The sequence below is a fragment of the Sphaeramia orbicularis genome, chromosome 1 (assembly GCF_902148855.1).
Source record: "Sphaeramia orbicularis chromosome 1, fSphaOr1.1, whole genome shotgun sequence".
NCBI lineage: Eukaryota > Metazoa > Chordata > Actinopteri > Kurtiformes > Apogonidae > Sphaeramia > Sphaeramia orbicularis.
Window position 1 is genome coordinate 17,273,741 of NC_043957.1, and position 18,425 is coordinate 17,292,165.

At 37.8% G+C, this 18,425-nt stretch overlaps 1 protein-coding gene across 1 annotated transcript; it reads right to left on the minus strand.

The window, feature by feature from the left end:
• Positions 1 to 2,982: 2,982 nt before the first annotated feature.
• LOC115411910 (dynein light chain 4, axonemal) lies at positions 2,983 to 9,661 on the minus strand. The gene is made up of 4 exons (XM_030124229.1): positions 9,592 to 9,661; positions 8,969 to 9,048; positions 7,693 to 7,776; positions 2,983 to 4,692 (listed from the first exon to the last, which is right to left on the minus strand). Exons 2-4 carry the CDS (start codon positions 9,038 to 9,040, stop codon positions 4,528 to 4,530), a joined length of 321 nt encoding a protein of 106 aa, XP_029980089.1. The 5' UTR covers positions 9,041 to 9,048; positions 9,592 to 9,661; the 3' UTR covers positions 2,983 to 4,527.
• Between the last annotated feature and the right edge of the window lie 8,764 nt (positions 9,662 to 18,425).

The window sequence follows — 18,425 nt, forward strand, 5'->3', positions numbered from 1 at the left end:
TGGTCATCATACTAAACTGACAGAGTAATGAACACAGGACTTAAGTTTTACCTTAGGCACACTTTTACATACACATGCCCACAAAGGACTGTAAACCACAGGAGATGAGATGTAAACACACAGTCAGTATCGGGTGAAAACATCTGCTTGACCGAAGAGTTAGATAACTCTAGTCCATTGTTGGTGACCTAACCCACCTAGCCCATAGGGTCCGCCCATTCCTTGGGGGATCAGCTTACAATGACAATAAAAGTGATGCACGCCGGAATGTCTGGACTCTGGATCCATTTCCTGCTTGGTATGGATCCTCAGCACTGAGTTGTACTTTGTTTGTGGTCAGATCAAGTCAAAATTAAATTGACAAAAATGAGACCGAAAGCAATCCAGACTTATTCTTGGAGTTGCCAACAAAGGAACATGCTAACGTTTAAGTTAGAGCAGTGGTTCCCAACCTTTTTTGGCTCGTGACCTGTATTTTAACATCAAATTTCTGGTGACCCGACATTCAAACCAGAGTTTTTTTTGTTTTTTTTTTGGATAATATTAATTGTTTTCTGTTCATGTAATAGTTTGCCATACTATGTTGCAAATAAACGTTAATTTTAGACACATTTAGAGTATATAATGTATATTCTTATGGACGGAGGCAGAAAAGCCAGGTGTAGATTACTGCAAAAAGGGAGAATTTGATTTCCCTTGGTCAGGATATGTACAGTCAGTCCAGCTTGGATTTCCAAGGCTGACAATTAATACTGAACAAACAAGAACTCAAACTATGAATTATGAAAGAGCTGCAGCATCTGAAACTGACCACAATGAACATTTGAAAGATAAACAGTACCACAGTGCTCCAGTTTCAGCTTCACAGTTTCTCATGTCTTACGTTTTGTGATTGTCTCTCTCAACTCACCATATATTTTTTATTTGTAACTTTTTATTTTATCAATTATTAGACATTTCAGGCGACCCCACTTAGGGTCCTGACCCCAAGGTTGAAAAACACTGGGTTAGGGGTTATGGATATGTAAACCAGAGATCTTGGTGTACATTGACAAGAGATCAAATGATGCTGAATAACACGTGAAAGGATGAAAATGTGTACATATAGCACGCCAAATGCCATATGAACTGGAATGACATAAAATGCGATTTCATGAGCTCAGTCTGTATCAGTGGCGGCTGGTCGTCTTTCAGACAGGGGAAGCTCATTGTCGGCTTACATTAAAAAAAAAAGGAAAAAAAAAAAAAGGTCAAGTTATTTAAATATACATTCGGCCCTCTGTTCCTTTTTAAGAAAATGCTCAGTGACCTTATCGTACCAAGTAGGCGTCTTTTCCAGGGACTGGACCAGTGTCCTCTGAATGTCCAGCAGAGCTGGGCTGCTTAGATTGCCTTGGCCCATTGTGTTGTGGGTGTAAGACTTCAGCCTTTTTAAACTACAGATGCTCCTTTCACTCCGACCTAGCCGACAGTATGATTGATTTAACTATCGACAAAACGATATTCAACACGAACAAGAAATGATTAAATTATGGAACTGAAACAAGAAAACGCTGAAATTATGTTAAATTGAAACAATGAAGTACAATGAGTGTGTTGTATTTACAGTGCAAGAAATGAACAAGTAATTTCGTAGTGGTTTCTCTCTTGATTTCACAGCAGAATGTGCGACGGTATTAAACTGAACTGTGTCAGTGAAGGAGGAGATCTGAAAACAGCTGTCAATCAAACGGGATTCAGCCTTTCGACCGATCCTCCAATCAGCACGTGGGATTCTGGCGTCCAGCCCGGCCAAGCTCCGCCCACAGCTCCATTCACCCCCAGAGACGCCCGGCGTCCAGGGGCGGGACAACATCGTGGCATTTATCCAATTACCATCCAGTTTTGAGGCAATGAAAAAACTGTTCCACTCAGTCCCATTGAAGCCCATAGACGCCCGCAGTCTACGGACAAATGCACTGAGCAGAGATCGAATGAGAAAACAGAGACACTGGAATGGAGGAGAAGTGAACAACATCGAGTCTGTTGATTTGTGATAAAGCTGATTCTGAACGAACTCATCTGGGAGATGAACGTGTTCTAACACATTTGTAGTCAATGAAATGTCAACACAACCGAACATATTTAACCATTTAATTTCGTAATTTTAGGGGAAGCCGGGCTTCCCTTGCAGTCTATGAGAAATCGCCACTGGTCTGTATATACTAACATTACAATGACCCCTCCATAGGTTGTTAATGTTAATGTAGAATATTTTATTAAAGATAAAGCAAGTATTCTGTATTCCTAAAATATATGCTTTGTTAGAAACTGTAAAACAATACAAGGTACTGTTTTACTGCTATACTGTTCATCAGGACTGTACTGACACTGTTTTAAATCAATAAATGCATTACCACAGAACAGAATATCTGGGACTAACTATGTTTGGTTTAAGTAAGAAAAACAAGAGGCATTTTTTAGCAGAAATATGTCACTGCCTTCAAAGGACTAACTGTTCAGATGCAAACAGAGAAAGTCTCAGACCCTGACACTTGTCATTTTCCTTTTTTTTTTTAACCTCATGCGCTCAGAGCCTTGAGGTTTTTTCAAAAACATCTTTACAAGTCTTATTCTCTATGTATTTATTTTGTGCCAAACCTGGAAACAGCGCCTCACTTATTCCACTGTGGGCTGTTTTTTTTTTTGTTTTTTTTTTTCTTTTACAACATGAAGAACAAATATCTTTGCCTCTGGTGCATCAACAAATGACTGTATAAGTGCATATTTAATTATTCCATCATGTATAAATGCCATCTCTCGGCAGCCTCTTTGTTCTGTATGAAAACACAAATCAAGCACCATTTTATTAATTATTGAATTTGCCTCTGGGGATAAATAAATTTGATCTGTATCTGTGTTTACTTCTACTTCTGCATGATCAAAATACTTGATGTAATAAATTTAACCCTGTCAGTGCAGAACACAGACAACAGTTTAAGCTCCTTTTCAACAGAATTCAGAGTTTATTGTACAATCAGGTCTGTTCACATGTTAATAGTCCATTGCACTGAAGCATTAAAACTGGCATCAAAACAATCACATTATCAATATCACCCAGAGGGATGATATTTGAAGGAATTATTACAAACACCTTTACAGGGAAAATAAGGTGGTTCAGACTTTTGTTGTTTGGCTCAGAGGTTTCTGAACCATTAGTTTGTAAGAAGATGACACAGGTTTTTAAAAAGAATTTTCTCAAGTTCATCAAAATGTATGTACAGATAAAAAATATTAGAAATTGTATTGAAAGATTAGTGTGATTAGAGAGAAAGAGTGAAAGAGAAAGACACAGCTGTGAAAAATTCAAGATGAACAGTTAACTGTTAAACAGAAGCTGCTCAGGAAGGTGACCATGTAATGTCCTTTTTCAAATAAAAAAATAAATAAAAAGAATAAAAAAAACAAAAAAAACAAAAAGTGTGTGACTAGCACACACAAACATACAAATCACTCACACACACTCCCTGCAGAGGAATGAGGATAAAGGACTTTGGAGACCCTGGCTAGCTGTATTTTAGTAAAAACTGAACTTACGACACGGGAACACTCACAAAACGTGGAAAGTGTTGGCTTCTGAGAACAACGGAGAATGAGGAGCGACGGGGCCGTTCGATGTCATAGCACCGCAGAAAGCCCCGGTCACGTCAGAGATTATCATGAAGAAAAATCATTTAAAAACTTCATCTCAACACCAAATACTTTTTAGTCATGAATCTGTTAAGCTTGTCCCTCCTTTCTATAAGTACTCCAGGCCTCATCAATCATATATGCTTCACTCTGCTGTACTGAACATCCAAGAAACACTTACATAATCAACCAATCAATGGCAGAAAATCAACACATTTAGGCTATTTAAAAAAAAAAAAAAGTTTTATAACATTTTATATATAATTAAATATTACAGTGAATATTCAGCAACAACTATTTTACAAGAATCTATGTTGTATATTACCCTTAGGGTGTCTTGGATGCTCCAATACAAATGCTGAAGATTCAAGATTCTAAGTCTCCATTGCTTAGTGTACACATACAAAACACACACACACCAAATGAAAGGTCCAAAGGTCCAATTCATAAATAAAAAAGTATGTGGAGTAGAGCGAGGATTTTTGCCAGCCCTATGAATTTAATATAAGTTTTTATATGATTTTTCCCCAAGAATATCCTTGACATAAACTGGGAAAACTTCAGAATTTTGGGTGAACTGGCACAGAGTGACCTAAAGAGAAAAGAACAGACAGGACAAGAAGCTGCTCTTGTGCCTACCAGCCAAGGTGACTACTGCAGTATGACTTCGCTTTCAAAAGTTCTCCTCAGCAACCACTTCTTCAAATGGCATAAGATCTCCCAGTGGTGTTTGACTTTCTGCTGGTAGTGTGCACAAAACCGACCCGCCACAACAGAAATGTGACCAGCAGCATGCGGCCGGTAGCTGGTGTTCATTCCCAGCCCACGTCATGGAGGAGCTGAGGACGGAAGGCGCTGCTAGGAGCATCTCCATACACAAATAGCCAGCCTTCCTCCGTAGAACATGTAGAGGAGGTTCTTCGCCTCGTGTGTGATCTCGAAACCGAAATCCTCGCCGATAACCACGTGCCACGAGCTGCCGAACTTCTTGTCCATTGACTCTTTGATCATTTTTGCTGCACTCTGAAAGCAGAGTAAGAGGAAAACATTCAAGTCCATGTTTCTGAACAGATTATACATATCAGAAAATAGTACCCGAACACATGAGAAGTAGCAAAAGTTGTGGAGTTCGACTCACAAACCATTCATTATGTACAAACTGTGCCATAGCATTCAAAGAAAAGAATAGAAAACAATACAAATGTCATCATTATGCCACAGTGAAAAGCAATTTAGCAGCATCTTCCTTGGCAAACAACAATAAAAAAAACAACTAGAAGAGCACTCGGAGAGCGCAGACCTCCTCCAAGGCAGATAAGTCCCCCACCACCACCACCACCACCAAAATTTAATCATTTGTTCTTTGTGCCAGAATCAGCATTTCCCGAAAATTTCATGAAAATCCGTCCATAACTTTTTGAGTTATCTTGCGAACAGACAGATGAACAAACAACCCCACCCCCCGATCACCACCAAAATGTAATCATTTGTTCCTTGTGCCAGTATCAACATTTCCTGAAAATTTAATTCAAATCCGTCCATAACTTTTTGAGTTATCTTGCTAACAGACAAACAGACGGACAGACAAACCCCAATGAAAACATATCCTCCGCCGTTACACTTGGCGGAGGTAATAAATGAAATAAATAAACAGTTCAGGTCTTCCACTGAAGCGCATACGTTATGTGAGTTAATCATATAGTTTACTTATTAGTATAAATGTAAAGAAATAGCTTGCATAAATCAGAGAAAATATTAGTGGGAGGTAATACTGGAGTGAGGATGCACCGACATACATATCAACATGCCTCCAGAGGAACAAACAGCAGTGAAAACACAGACCTCATAAAGCACCGCAGGCTACAACTGTGAATGTAAGCAACAGCAAAAATGTACTTTAGCCACCTAAAAAAATCCATATCAGTTTAAGTGTCTGTTACGTTGAGAATATTTTCTCTTCTTTACTGTACCTTCAGTCAGTCTGCTCCAATGGGGAAACAGAAGCCCTGAGGTGTTCTACACAAAATCCCCCCCCAAAAAACATAAACATTTTCCCCTTGTGGAAACATGGGAGATGCTGGTCTTCCTCTGCTACAGTCAGTGAGTTTGTGTTTAGTGTATTCTCCGATAACAGTGACTCTAACTGCAGCTGTAGAGGAGCAGGACAGAGGCAACGGAGATCTCGGAAGCAACCAGAAAATAGCTACTACCTGAGTCCTCTACGTAGAAATCAGCAAACAGACTATTGTCTATGAGCCCGTTTACATGCACACTAATACGCCAATCATTATCCGATTACTGGAGTTACCAGATTATTAGTGATTATGTAAACAGCATAATCTGATATGTTTTATCATATAGGCTAATAGCAGTAATCTGATTATGAGAAATCAGATTAACACACTTGGATTTCTTCTCAATACTCCAATGTCTTTGTGCATATATACTTGTTAATCTGATTCATTTCATTCTTTTACATCACCGCATGTGTAGAATAAACAAATGAAATCATAGAAAATGAAAATTACTTAGTCAACTGTGAGCAGAAGACAATAATATTACAGTGACTACATATGTACGTTCATATGTACTCTGAAAGAAATCCAATAATGGACTAAAACGTCAGGGTTTTTCAATTGTCGCATCTCGGAAGGGCATGTAAACACATCAGATCTGATTATTACAATTATCTGATTACTCTCCATTATCGGATGTTTATAGCCATGTAATCAGGCTCATTTATAAAACCAACCGAAAGAATAGTCAGTTTAGTAATGGAGTTAATTAACATCAACAAATGACCAGCTCCCAACAGAAAACAGACTCAGACACAAACTTCATGCAAGCATACAGACACACATAAATCTTTTATGTTGAATCTTTAAACAGATAGAGAACTGAGAAGCTAATGCAGTCATTTATAGGCAAAGAACTCTCATTTTTCATTCTGATAACAGTACTTTGAAAACAACGGTTAGGTGTTGGGAGGGAGGGACATCCTGCAAATAATCACAGGAAATATAACTGTTATTAAGACATACATACAGCTCTGAGACAACTGCAATTTCCTCTGAAATCAGCATGTCTGCATGTATGACAGCCATTCTATTCCTGTGTCTGTTGAATTCCAACACAAGCACACCTTATTCTACTGAATAAACACCTGATCCATGTCTTATTTAAGTAGGAGAAGTATAAACACCACTACTGTCTCCATCACTATCTTCTTACAACAGGCAAAAACAGTACTATTAGTACCACAAAAGTAATTAGAATCCAAAAATAACTATTGAAAACTACTGGACTTCTGCTCTGACAATGTTCCCAAACTCTGAGGACTGGTTCTTCTATCAGGACAATGCTCCTGGCCTCAGCTAGGTCAATAAAGGTGTGGATGACGGACCACCAGATGAAGACTCCGTCAAGGCCAGTCTGATCTCCAGACCTGAACCCACTTTGAAAACTTCTGGAGGAAGATGGATGGTCACAAGCCATGGAACATTGCTGAGCTTCTTGAATTTCTATGCCAGGAGGTGCATAAAGTCATCCAACAGTAATGATGGAGAGCCAAGACATGTGAAAGCTGTCATTGAAAATCAGGGTTATTCCACCAAATATTGATGTCTGAATTTTTCCCAAGTTACAAAATTAGTATTGTGTTGTTAAGAAAGGAATATGAACTGGTTTTCTTTCCATTATTTGAGGTCTGAAAACACTGCATCTTTTTGTTATTTTGACCATGTGTCATGTTCTGCAAATACATGCTCTAAATAACAATATTTTTATTTGGAATTTGAGTGATAATTTTGCAGTGGTCACTTATTCTTTTCCAGAGCTGTATACAGGCCTTACTGTGTTCATGTGTGTGTTCATGTGTGCCAGCCTAAAGCCCAAATGAGCCTATGCATGAGGGAGACACCGTCCAACACCCATATTGAGAGTAATCAATATGCAGTTATCTTACAAAACAAAGTACAGACATGAGTCCAATTCTTCAGCTAAGGAGTAAACAGAAATACACACCTCATTGTTGGTTTCAAATTTCTCACAGGCTGTCACACACAGTTCCATTGTCTCAACCTTCATTTCCTCTGGCATGTCTGTGTGCTGTAGGGAAAAGAAAAAGGATTTATCTCCATTTCGCTGCACAAAATGAGTGTCTTTACAGAGCATTTAAGTTTGAGAGACAAAGTAATGTAATATGGTGACTTTAGATATTTAAAGAAACATCAAGGTTTAATATGACTAAAACTGTTACGGCAATACATCGACTGTACTTATGTATGTAATATGTCACAACTTGTTCTTCATGGGATGTAGTAGCAATTATTGCCTACCTGCCTAAAGATATTCTGTTATTCCACTTATCACAGAAAACCTAAAATATTCTAGTGTGCCTGAAACACATTGTTGCGGTTGAACAAATGACACCCTCCCTGCTGTGAATGTAGTCAGCAGCACTAAGATTAAAAAGCAGACTTTAACTGCACAGTCAATAGCAGAGACCAAAGTATTTTTCTCTGAGTTGACTCTGATGCGTTGTCCATGTTCAATTAAGAGCTGATGTCTCATTTCCTGACAAGAGCTGTGTAAAAAGGTGAGAAAGATATGTAATAAGTGAGAAGACTCAATCAGGCACCAAAAGGAAGTGTGAGTGTAATTTTTTTTTTCAAGAGTTTCCATTTTTGCCTATCCATATGGCGACACAACCCTGAACTTTTAAGATAAAACTCTGTCAGTAGTATGGCCACACAAATAATTAAACTACAGGATCTGTCTCTGCAATCAGATCAATCACACGAGGATCTAATATTAAGGTCCGATGCGTTGTTTTTGTAGCTTTTTTAAAAATTATTTTAAATACTAGTTCAACTCCACTGTAGCATGGATGCTAGGTGTAAACCAGCAGATGTTATAGTTAGTAAAACAACATTCATTTGGGTGTAGTCAGAGATGCATAGTGTCAGTGTGCTGTAAAAAATCCTCTGAAATCCAGAATAAAATCTGTATATCTCATGAGATCATTCTTAATGGTAGAAAAGCCTAATTGAAAACACCCAAACAGATGACACATGACACATTAGATTCAGAATGTTGAATATATTCAGAATAACAGTGGAATATTCCTGTCAATGTAAACGCAGAGATTGCAGGACCAAGTACTGGCATCTTAAATGTCAACGGAATGCCAGCAAAACGCAGCTCCTCGGAGCCACAGGAAAATGGACTGCTCCTAACTGCAGTTATTCAGTTGCTCTCCAGTGGCCAGAGGCACTGTCCCACTTGTGTTGTACCCTACCCTGATGAGGGGGAAGTTGAAGAGTTTCTTGTAATCGGGTTCTTCTTTCTTTCCCTCTCCAGTCCCAGCCATCCTGCCTCCTGCAAAAAGGACATTTACACTACATCAAAGGATAACAACAAAGACAACTGACTGCATGGTTTGAGCAGCAGCAAAAATATTTATCACAGAAGCATTTTATACAATGAGTGTAATCTTACAGAGCAATCATTGTAAGATTCTGTGATAAAGAACACTCAGTAACACAACCCGGCTGAAGACGAGGTTAGCATTAGCAACATCACTTAGCAAATACTAGCTTGCTACAAAAAGTATCTCGCCACAGTGTCTATCGAAAAGGCAGGTTCCCCCGTTAGGAAACACCTCTAGCTATCACCCTTTACAGCTACTTTATAAAAGGTTATTGATCGTTACTAGCAACAGAGCTAACCCTCAAGGCTAACAGGCTAATTAGCTTAGCCTGCTAGCCGTGTTTGGTAGTTTGGTAGCAAACAGCTGATGCTACCGGTTAATGTTTTCTTTTCTAACATCGCTGCTTTTCAAAGCAGCGTTCTACAGTTACGAAGCACACTTAACTCCCGACGTTTACTAATAGCGGTGTAATCCAGATGTGAGTTACTTACGTGGTGTTTGTTCAGAAAAAACTTCTGGTGTTTGACTCCGGTTGTTAAGGAGACGTTTCCGTACAAGGAAAACCCCGCCTACTCCGGCACATTCTTCATTTCTATTGGTCCAGAATCTGTCACTCAACTGACTGAGGCTGTTGTTAACCGCCCCTTCTCTGTCAGTTATTTATGATAAGACATCAATCACAGAAAGCAGGGAAGATAAAACCACTCTGTATTGATGATTCATTCTCTTTATATTATAAATACTAATAAATATAACTACAAGTATAAAATACAAAAAAAACAACAACAAACAACCCTAAAAGTAGAGTTTTGTGGAGCGACACCTGAACTGGCAGAGGTTATTACAATATGTACTCAAGGAAAAAAGAAACGCACCATTTTCATTTTCATTTTCTCGATTTTTTCAGAAAAATGACAGTTATTGCAAAATTGCAAACTACAATGAGTTCAGTACTATTCTGAGTCCAAATGAAATGATTGTTTTCCTGGTTCCAGTTGAATGATTTTGATGAGCAGTAAGAACTGTATTTTTGTATTCCTCACCCATGTCTGCTCATGAGTGAAACTCACAGATGAATTGGACCTCTTCTCAATTGTGCACAACCATTCCCTATAAAAAGACACCAACATGGAGCAAAAACACATTTGTCCACAATGCCACGACTACTGCAACCGGACAGAGATGGGGCCATTGGCATACTTCAAACTGGACGGAGCAGACGGGCCGTTGCCAAAAAATCAAGAAAATGAAAATGGTGTTTCTTTTTTCCTTGAGCGTAGATTTCCACCAAAAAATAAATAACAAAAAAATGTGTAAAAAATTAGTGGTGGACTCCAAACACCTGGCTATGGCCCATCTGCTCCGTCCAGCTTGAAGCATGCCAATGGCCCCATCTCTGTCCGGTTGCAGTAGTCGTGGCATTGTGGACAAATGTGTTCTTGGTCCATTTTGGTGTCTTTTTATAGGGAATGGTTGTGCACAACAGAGGATAGGTCCAATTCACCTGTGAGTTTCACTCATGAACAGACATGGGTGAGGAATACAAAAATACAGTTCTTATTGCTAATCAAAATCAATCAACTGGAACCAGGAAAACAATCATTTCATTTGGACTCAGAATAGTACTGAACTCATTGTAGTTTGCAATTTTGCAACAACTGTCATATTTCTGACAAAATCGAGAAAATGAAAATGGTGCATTTCTTTTTTCCTTGAGTGTAATTTATGCAATGAGAATAAACAAATTCAACTTAAAGGTTAACTAAAAAACAACAGGTTACCCACCACCTTTATATGTGTCAAAATGTGTACACGACTTAAAACAAATGCCATTTTTATGATGACAATTCAAGCATCGGTTCAACTACTGCACTCAGTTATCCTTTGGTGGATCATAAATGGGTCGGTCCTGTTACACAGTGATTTACAGATTCATATTCTCTTCACAATGGGTCACTGTGGTTATTTATACAAAAGGACTTGAATAATGTATTTAAGTCTTCAGGCACTTAAACACAGGGGGAAGAAAATTGTATTTCACAAACCTTTTCATTCATGTACACATTCGGTTTTATTATGAAGCGATCACCATGGAAACATTCTTTCACTGTCATAGATGATGACATTCATACTTATTGTATGAATTAGATTAAACTACTGTTGCTCTTTATTATTTTATTTCTTTACGGTGTGTCCTTGAACTCACCTTCCATCTTAGTGGAATGCACGTTCATGCCTCATTCCCTAAAACGACAGTTCCATCAGCTCTGAACCTAAATCTTTCTGGAAGATTCTAGTGTCATTCCTACCTTTTTAAAGAATGTCTCCTACAAATTTAACCCTAACCCTCCTATAAAAGTTTTTTCGATGTGAGAAAGGTTATTGATCAGTCCACTTAGTTCTTTAGGTCACATTTTTCACAACAGTTATGAAAAACAAGACATTCATATTCAGCTTCATACTCAGTTCAGTTGCAAAATAATATTACTGCATAACTAAATGTAGACACTGCATATTTTGAACATGACAAATTTATTAGTGAATACACAACAAATGTTAATTTTTCAAGGTAAATTTCTATATCCACGAATTCAAGGTAACAGAAAATTACCCCCATGTTCATTGGATTGATATGTTAATTAACTCATGTTAAAACCTTTTAAAATGTGTAATTTTACATGAGTATTTAGTCCTAAAGAGGAATAAGACAAAACATAAAATATATCCTGTTCATACTGAAACACAGGTCAAAGTAAATTTAATATCAGTCCTGTCTTTTTTAATTAAATTTTTTGTATTATCCCATGTTTTTCTGATTTGGGGTTAAAAGTAGAGATTATGTGAGATATTTTAGTGTTCAGGCTCCATGTTTGTCGCCATGTAACCCACCTCTCATCTGTATCATGATGGCGGTAGGGCGGTAACTGAGAGGCTTATCTATTTATATCTGTTTGTCTGTGTTGTAAAATGACACCACATCCCACCACGGCTCATGTGAGGAGAACCTTTTTTATCCGTCCTAATCAGCCTCTTACTGAATATGACCCACATTCAGCTTCAAACATCTGGGTGGAATCCCCAGGTGGATAGTTTTGACCCAGAATTGTCAGTCTGCTCCATATACTCACGCAAACACACAAATACAAACCAAAACTACACTGAGAGAATCCCACAAAGCTGTGACAGGAGGAGTCCCAGATACAGACTGTCTGTCAGCGAGGGTTGTGCATTTAAGCTAAAACAGCCGCTGATTAAAACAAACTGCGACTCACTACCACGAGCATCTGGATTCATTTGGTTTGTGAAAGAATGGCTCCTTTCTGGATTAGAGTGGATTATCAATCCCTGGACAAGTAGATCACCCCCCACCACCACCACCACCACCACCACCACCCGTCTGTCTCTGCGCTTTTCATAATAAAACAGATATTACGTAAGTTTTATCCTCAAGATCTATCTATCTATCTATCTATCTATCTATCTATCTATCTATCTATCTATCTATCTATCTATCTATCTATCTATCTATCTATCTATCTATCTATCTATCTATCTATCTATCTACCTACCTACCTACCTATTAGAGGTCGACTGTGTTCTGAAATACTGGGAGTAAGTAAAAATGAAAGTACTGACGATGAAAAAAACACATCAACTATCAAGAAATAATGCTAAACTAAACTCGTTACAATTCGTGTGTATATGTGAATATGTGTGTTTATCTGGTCAATAAACTTTAAATGCCATTGAATGTACTCACCAGCATTTGACGTTATAGAAGTTAGATCTTTTGTCTTTAGTTGTGAGTTTTGTGTCAGTTTACCAAACTTTCACTTTCATTTGGCCATACACCTCAAAACTTGTGTAACCACATGCCAACCGGATGAGAGAACAAATACTTTTAATGAGGAGTATGAGTGAACATAAAGTCTTTGCTGGACCAGAGTTAAGTCATTCTAAGAAGTTCATTACTTTTATCTATAGAAACAATGGGGGGAAAATATGAACAGTATGATACATACAGCCATCTTACAGCCCTGCACTACTTACTTACTTACTTATCTATCTATCTATCTATCTATCTATCTATCTATCTATCTATCTATCTATCTATCTATCTATCTATCTATCTATCTATCTATCTATCTATCTATCTATCTATCTATCTATCTATCTATTAGAGGTCGACTGATATGGGTTTTTCTAACGCTGATGCCTTTTTTAAAAATTTGGTCAGCCGATGGCCAATATCTACAACTGATTATTTATGGCCAATTTTTTTTTAAAGCACATTGACCATGAAATATAATTGAAACACTCAGATAATTAAGATGAAATTATTAATACACGTACACATAGTACTCTTTTAACATTTATTGAACTTTAAGTGCTCCCTACACAGGTTCCTGATTAAATATCTTATAACATTTTTACTACTGATCAAATATTGGCTTTCAAAAAAAAATTAAGGACGATGGCCGATGTTGAAAAAAAATCAATGTATCGGCCCGATATATCAGCTGGACGATACATCAGTCTACCACTACTATCTGTCTATCTATCTATCTATCTATTGATTAGAGGTCGACTGATGTGGGTTTTTCTAAGGCCGATGCTGATTTTTAAAAATTTGGTCAGCCGATGGTCAGTATCTACAGCCCACTATTTAAGGTCGATAGTTATTTTTTTTAAAGCACATTGACCATGAAATACAACTGAATACTCAGATAATTAAGATTTTAATGCAGCAATATAAATGCAATTAGTAACACACGTACACATAGTACTCTTTTAACATTTGTTGAACTTCAACTGCTGCCCACACAGGTGCCTGTTCAAATATCATATAACATTTATACTACTGATCAAATATCGGCTTTCAAAAAAAAAGAAGGACAATGGCCAATATTGAAAAAAATCAATATATCAGCCCAATTGATCTGCTAGATGATATATCAGTCTACCTCTACTATCTATCTATCTATCTATCTATCTATCTATCTATCTATCTATCTATCTATCTATCTATCTATCTATCTATCTATCTATCTATCTATCTATCTATCTATCTATCTATCTATCTATCTATCTATCTATCTATCTATCTATCTATCTATCTATCTGAGGTCTACCGTCACTTCTATGACTGAAATCATCATTGTCAGTCATTCTAAGTAAATATTTGAACCACCTTAATTGGCTCCTTTTGATGTGGAAGACCATCAGTTGAATGAACAAATAAATAAATGAATTTAATTTTAATTTCAGTTACTTACATGGCACCAATGTTGTCACAATCAATAACTGAAAAAAGGACAGAAGCACAAGGTTTATTATTAAAAACTACAGTGTACTCTCAATTATTATACTTGGCTTACATTTTATCATCTTATATTATTATATATTTTATTCATATTTCTGAAGTGGAAACCAGGCACCAAGGGGTTTCAACCCAGACATGAGAGAGACTGATACTGGCACAAAATTGGAAAATGTTTTTTTTTTTTTTTTTTTTTTTTTTAGATTTGGAACTACTCTTATTCAGTTAAGATCAGATATTTTTCTTCCAGTAGCAAACAAATGCTCAGTGTTCTCCACTGATAGAGACATCCTTATTTTTCAATGTCATCGAAATGACTTTTGTACAAATGACTCGTCTAAAACCCCTTATTATCCTCATGAAATATTCACACTAATAATTTGAAACTATCATCTGCAATAAAACTTAGTGTTGTCATTGGTCCTTGTCATGTCAGACCAAATTCAACAAGGTCATGTACTTACTTATAAGTATCAGTTTGGCAAGGAACAAAAATTAGAATGAAATTATATTCCTGTGTTGTGCTTTTTTATAGTCACATTTCTTCATGTTTTTTAATGTAATTTTGATTTATTTTTTTTTTGAAGTAAAAATAGTTGCGCAGGTTGCCTACTTGTCAGCTCATCTTGTGTCAAGTGTAGAGCTCACTCCCAAAATATACTGGGATCGGAGGAGAACAGGATAGAATATTAAACACCCAGGTGTTTGACAAAGGAAAGTGAGTGAGGCCCAGTAGACAACCTGAAATAAGAATGTCAAATCAATGCGGAAAAAAAAAAAAGAGGACAGAGAGATAGAGCAGTTTTAGACACAAGATTCATAGAAAAGATGCCAGGAAGACAGGAGAAGGTTTAAGGACCTTGAGGAAAGTATTAATCATGATGGAAACTTTAGAGTGTGCAACAAAAACGAGTAAAGAAAAAATGAAATGAATTATGGCGACACTTGATGTAGAAAGTAATTCAAAAGGTGAAACAATGGAAGACTGGCTTTGAATGCAGTTGGATGTGAAGGACGAATGAGCAGCAGAGACATAAAGGATGTGGAGGAAGGGTTTGAAAATTTGCAGAAGTGAAGTGATACATTGCATCAACAAGACTAGAATTACCGTGTCATGGTCGCATGACTCTGCTGAGTTCTCAGCTCAGTTATGGTGATGGTTTACGTTCATGTACCCAGGATGTAGGAGTGTAAAACTCACCTCCAGGTCCAAAAACTCATCAACAGCAGAGCCCGTATTCTTTCTTTTATGAGTCACCAGTTACAGTTCAGGGAGGACAAAATTAATTTACCTTGTACACATTGTGTTTTTTTTTCATAGTCAGTGTTTTACCAGCAGTAGATTGTGATTTAATCTTTAATACTGTTGAAGCTCCTGGTCCTTTTACAGCACTGCATCGCGCTACCTCATGCTCGGCTGTGTATTCACATAAATCATCACTTTATTTTCCTTCCCCTACACTGGACAGTACAGATAAAGTGCTGACAAATGAAACATCAAGTGTGAAACACTGTATAAAAGCCCCGTTGTATATCAGGGGAATCCATAGAGATGCAGTGGGAGCTAAGGTCAGCTAAGGTGCTAATGTCAGCTAGTGCCAACTTTTCTCTCAGTAGTTTAAGAATTATTATTTTATTTATCAACTTCATCCACTTCCTCGGCTCTTTATCATCACAGTAAAGTTGTAGAATGAACTGAATGTGTTTGATGGACTAACAGACGCAGAGCTGCAGCAGACTGAATACAGAGACCTGGACAGAAGTAACACGGCGGTAGAGTGGTTAGTGCTGTTGCCTCACATGCCTGTGTGGAGTTTACATGTTTTCTCTGTTTCTGCGTAAGTTCTGTCAGTGTATTCCAACTCCTCCCATCATTCAAAGACATGCACCAATAGGTTAGTGGGTCAATCTAAGTCACCGGTAAGTGTGAATGTGATAGTGAATGGTTGTTTGTCTGTATATATCAGCAGTGTGATGAACTGGTGACACGTCCAGGGTAAACCCCACCTTCACCTGTTAGTTGCTGGGGTAGGCCCCAGCTCCCCTGCGACTCTCTCAAGGAATAAACGGTTCAGAAACTGAATGAAATGAGTGAATGAACAGAAGGGGACCTGCATGTAGACAGTAGCTGGGTTTCCATTACCCTCAGAAATGTGCAAAATGTAAATTGTGCAATAGAAAACTGGTAATGGAAACACCAAAATGTTGCAAAAACTGTCAAAGATCGCAAAAAAAGTTTTCATGAGGTCATTTTTGAGATGTTTCAATATAGAAGTATAACGCAAAAATGTAATGGAAACACATTTTGCGCATTTTCACACATCTGTGCATCGTGGTTTTGCTCAGGCCAAACGTTTCACCTATCCTGTACTCAGAACAGATGGCTAGTTTGTTTAGTTCAGGGCTGCCCAAATCCAGTCCTTCAGGGCCAGTATCCTGCATGTTTTAGATATTTTCCTCTTCCAGCACACCTGGTTCAATTAATGATCAGCTCATCCTCATGCTCTGCAGAAGCCTGATAACAAACTAATGGCTTCTAGGCATGCTGGAAGAGGGAAATATCTAAAACATGCATGATACCGGCCCTCGATAACTGGATTTGGACACCCCTGGTTTAGGGCAATAGACACTGGCTTTTGTGTAGGAACTAGGGCATGACAAGTCTGGTGCCACAAGAAGTTCAATAACATCACACAGTTCATTAAACGTTCCCTGGGTCATTCGGAAATCCTGGATCCACAACTCATTGGTAAATTCCTGATGTACAATTCTCTCCCAGAAATCCATTCTTCATGGCTGCTGCCATAAATAAGCACTTCACCTTGAGACAATTATACGTTTCCTTCTTCTTTTGTTGAAGACAGTCACTGCAATAGCAGTAGATGAACCGACACTACTGTCCGATGCAGTTTTAAAAATTTTTATAGAATGTTCTTTGTGGTGGACGGTTTTCTTTTCTTTTTTTTTTTTTGTATAAAGTTGTGAAACTGTTGTCTAAAATGTGAAATGTGAACAGAAAACCTATAGCTGGGTCTTAGGAGGTTAAGACAGACTGGAAATAGTAAATGGAGTTTCAGTAGTTATGCACAGTTGGAAAATGGAGTTTACGTTTTGATGGATTTTTCTTTCTGTACAGACATGATTGAAAAATGCATTTTTTTTTTTTTTTTTTTAAACTTTTTTTTAATGGAAAACACCTGAAAGGCACTTTCTTTACCATGCACGCTGCTGTATTCTTTCTCTTTCTAGTCTTCTTGAAATTTCCCTGTACACCATTTTGGTCTGGTGTTGAACATTATGAACATTATGAGGTCAGAAGTCCATTTTAGATATAAAATGTCAATGCACCATTATGTTTTCAGTTTAAAGTTTTTGTGAAATTTTGCTGAAATAAGCATTTGAATTACTGAATTATTATTTGCCAGAACGTGCTTTGTGAGGTTGTGTGCGGTTGCACAGACATGGCCATGTCAACAACAAATCTGAGATGGTAACTGTTGCTGTATCTTCTATTAGTTGATTTTTTTTTTTTCTTGTGCCCTTGACTTCATGCCGACTTTGCCATCTGGGACAATAAAAAGAACAGAACTGAAATTAATTCTCTGAGGGCATTCCTGAGACACTGACTTCACTAGAAAAGGATGGAGGAGCGGACAGACAGACAGACAATCAACAGCCTAATGCCTCCGGCAATGAATGTCGCCAACGCGGAGGCATAAAAATCCATTTCAGTGGTGTTTCTGCTGTCGTGTTGAAGGCTTGCAAGCACTCCGACTCAATGTGCATTAAAAAAAAAAATGAGGTAGATGATAAAAGGGATGAACATTTGCAGTAAAACCAGTATTTGAGTCGGTGTGTTTGTGTCTGTGTGGGTGCGAAGGCGTGTGGTGGGTGGTCGGGTCATGCAAGGATTTTCATAATATGTGGCTGCCTTGGAGTGAGGTAATTAAGGCATATCTATAATTCAGCAGCACAGGAAGCAGATAGAAGGGGAAGGGCGGGGGG

What these genes read in the sequence shown, in the direction of transcription:
- LOC115411910 (XM_030124229.1), bottom strand. Translation starts at nt 9,040, where the DNA reads ATGGCTGGGACTGGAGAGGGAAAGAAAGAAGAACCCGATTACAAGAAA. An exon ending in TCAACTTCCCCCTCATCAGG is followed by an intron (nt 7,777 to 8,968) that starts GTAGGGTACAAC and finishes TTTTCCCTACAG; the next exon opens with CACACAGACATGCCAGAGGA. An exon ending in AATTTGAAACCAACAATGAG is followed by an intron (nt 4,693 to 7,692) that starts GTGTGTATTTCT and finishes CTCTGCTTTCAG; the next exon opens with AGTGCAGCAAAAATGATCAA.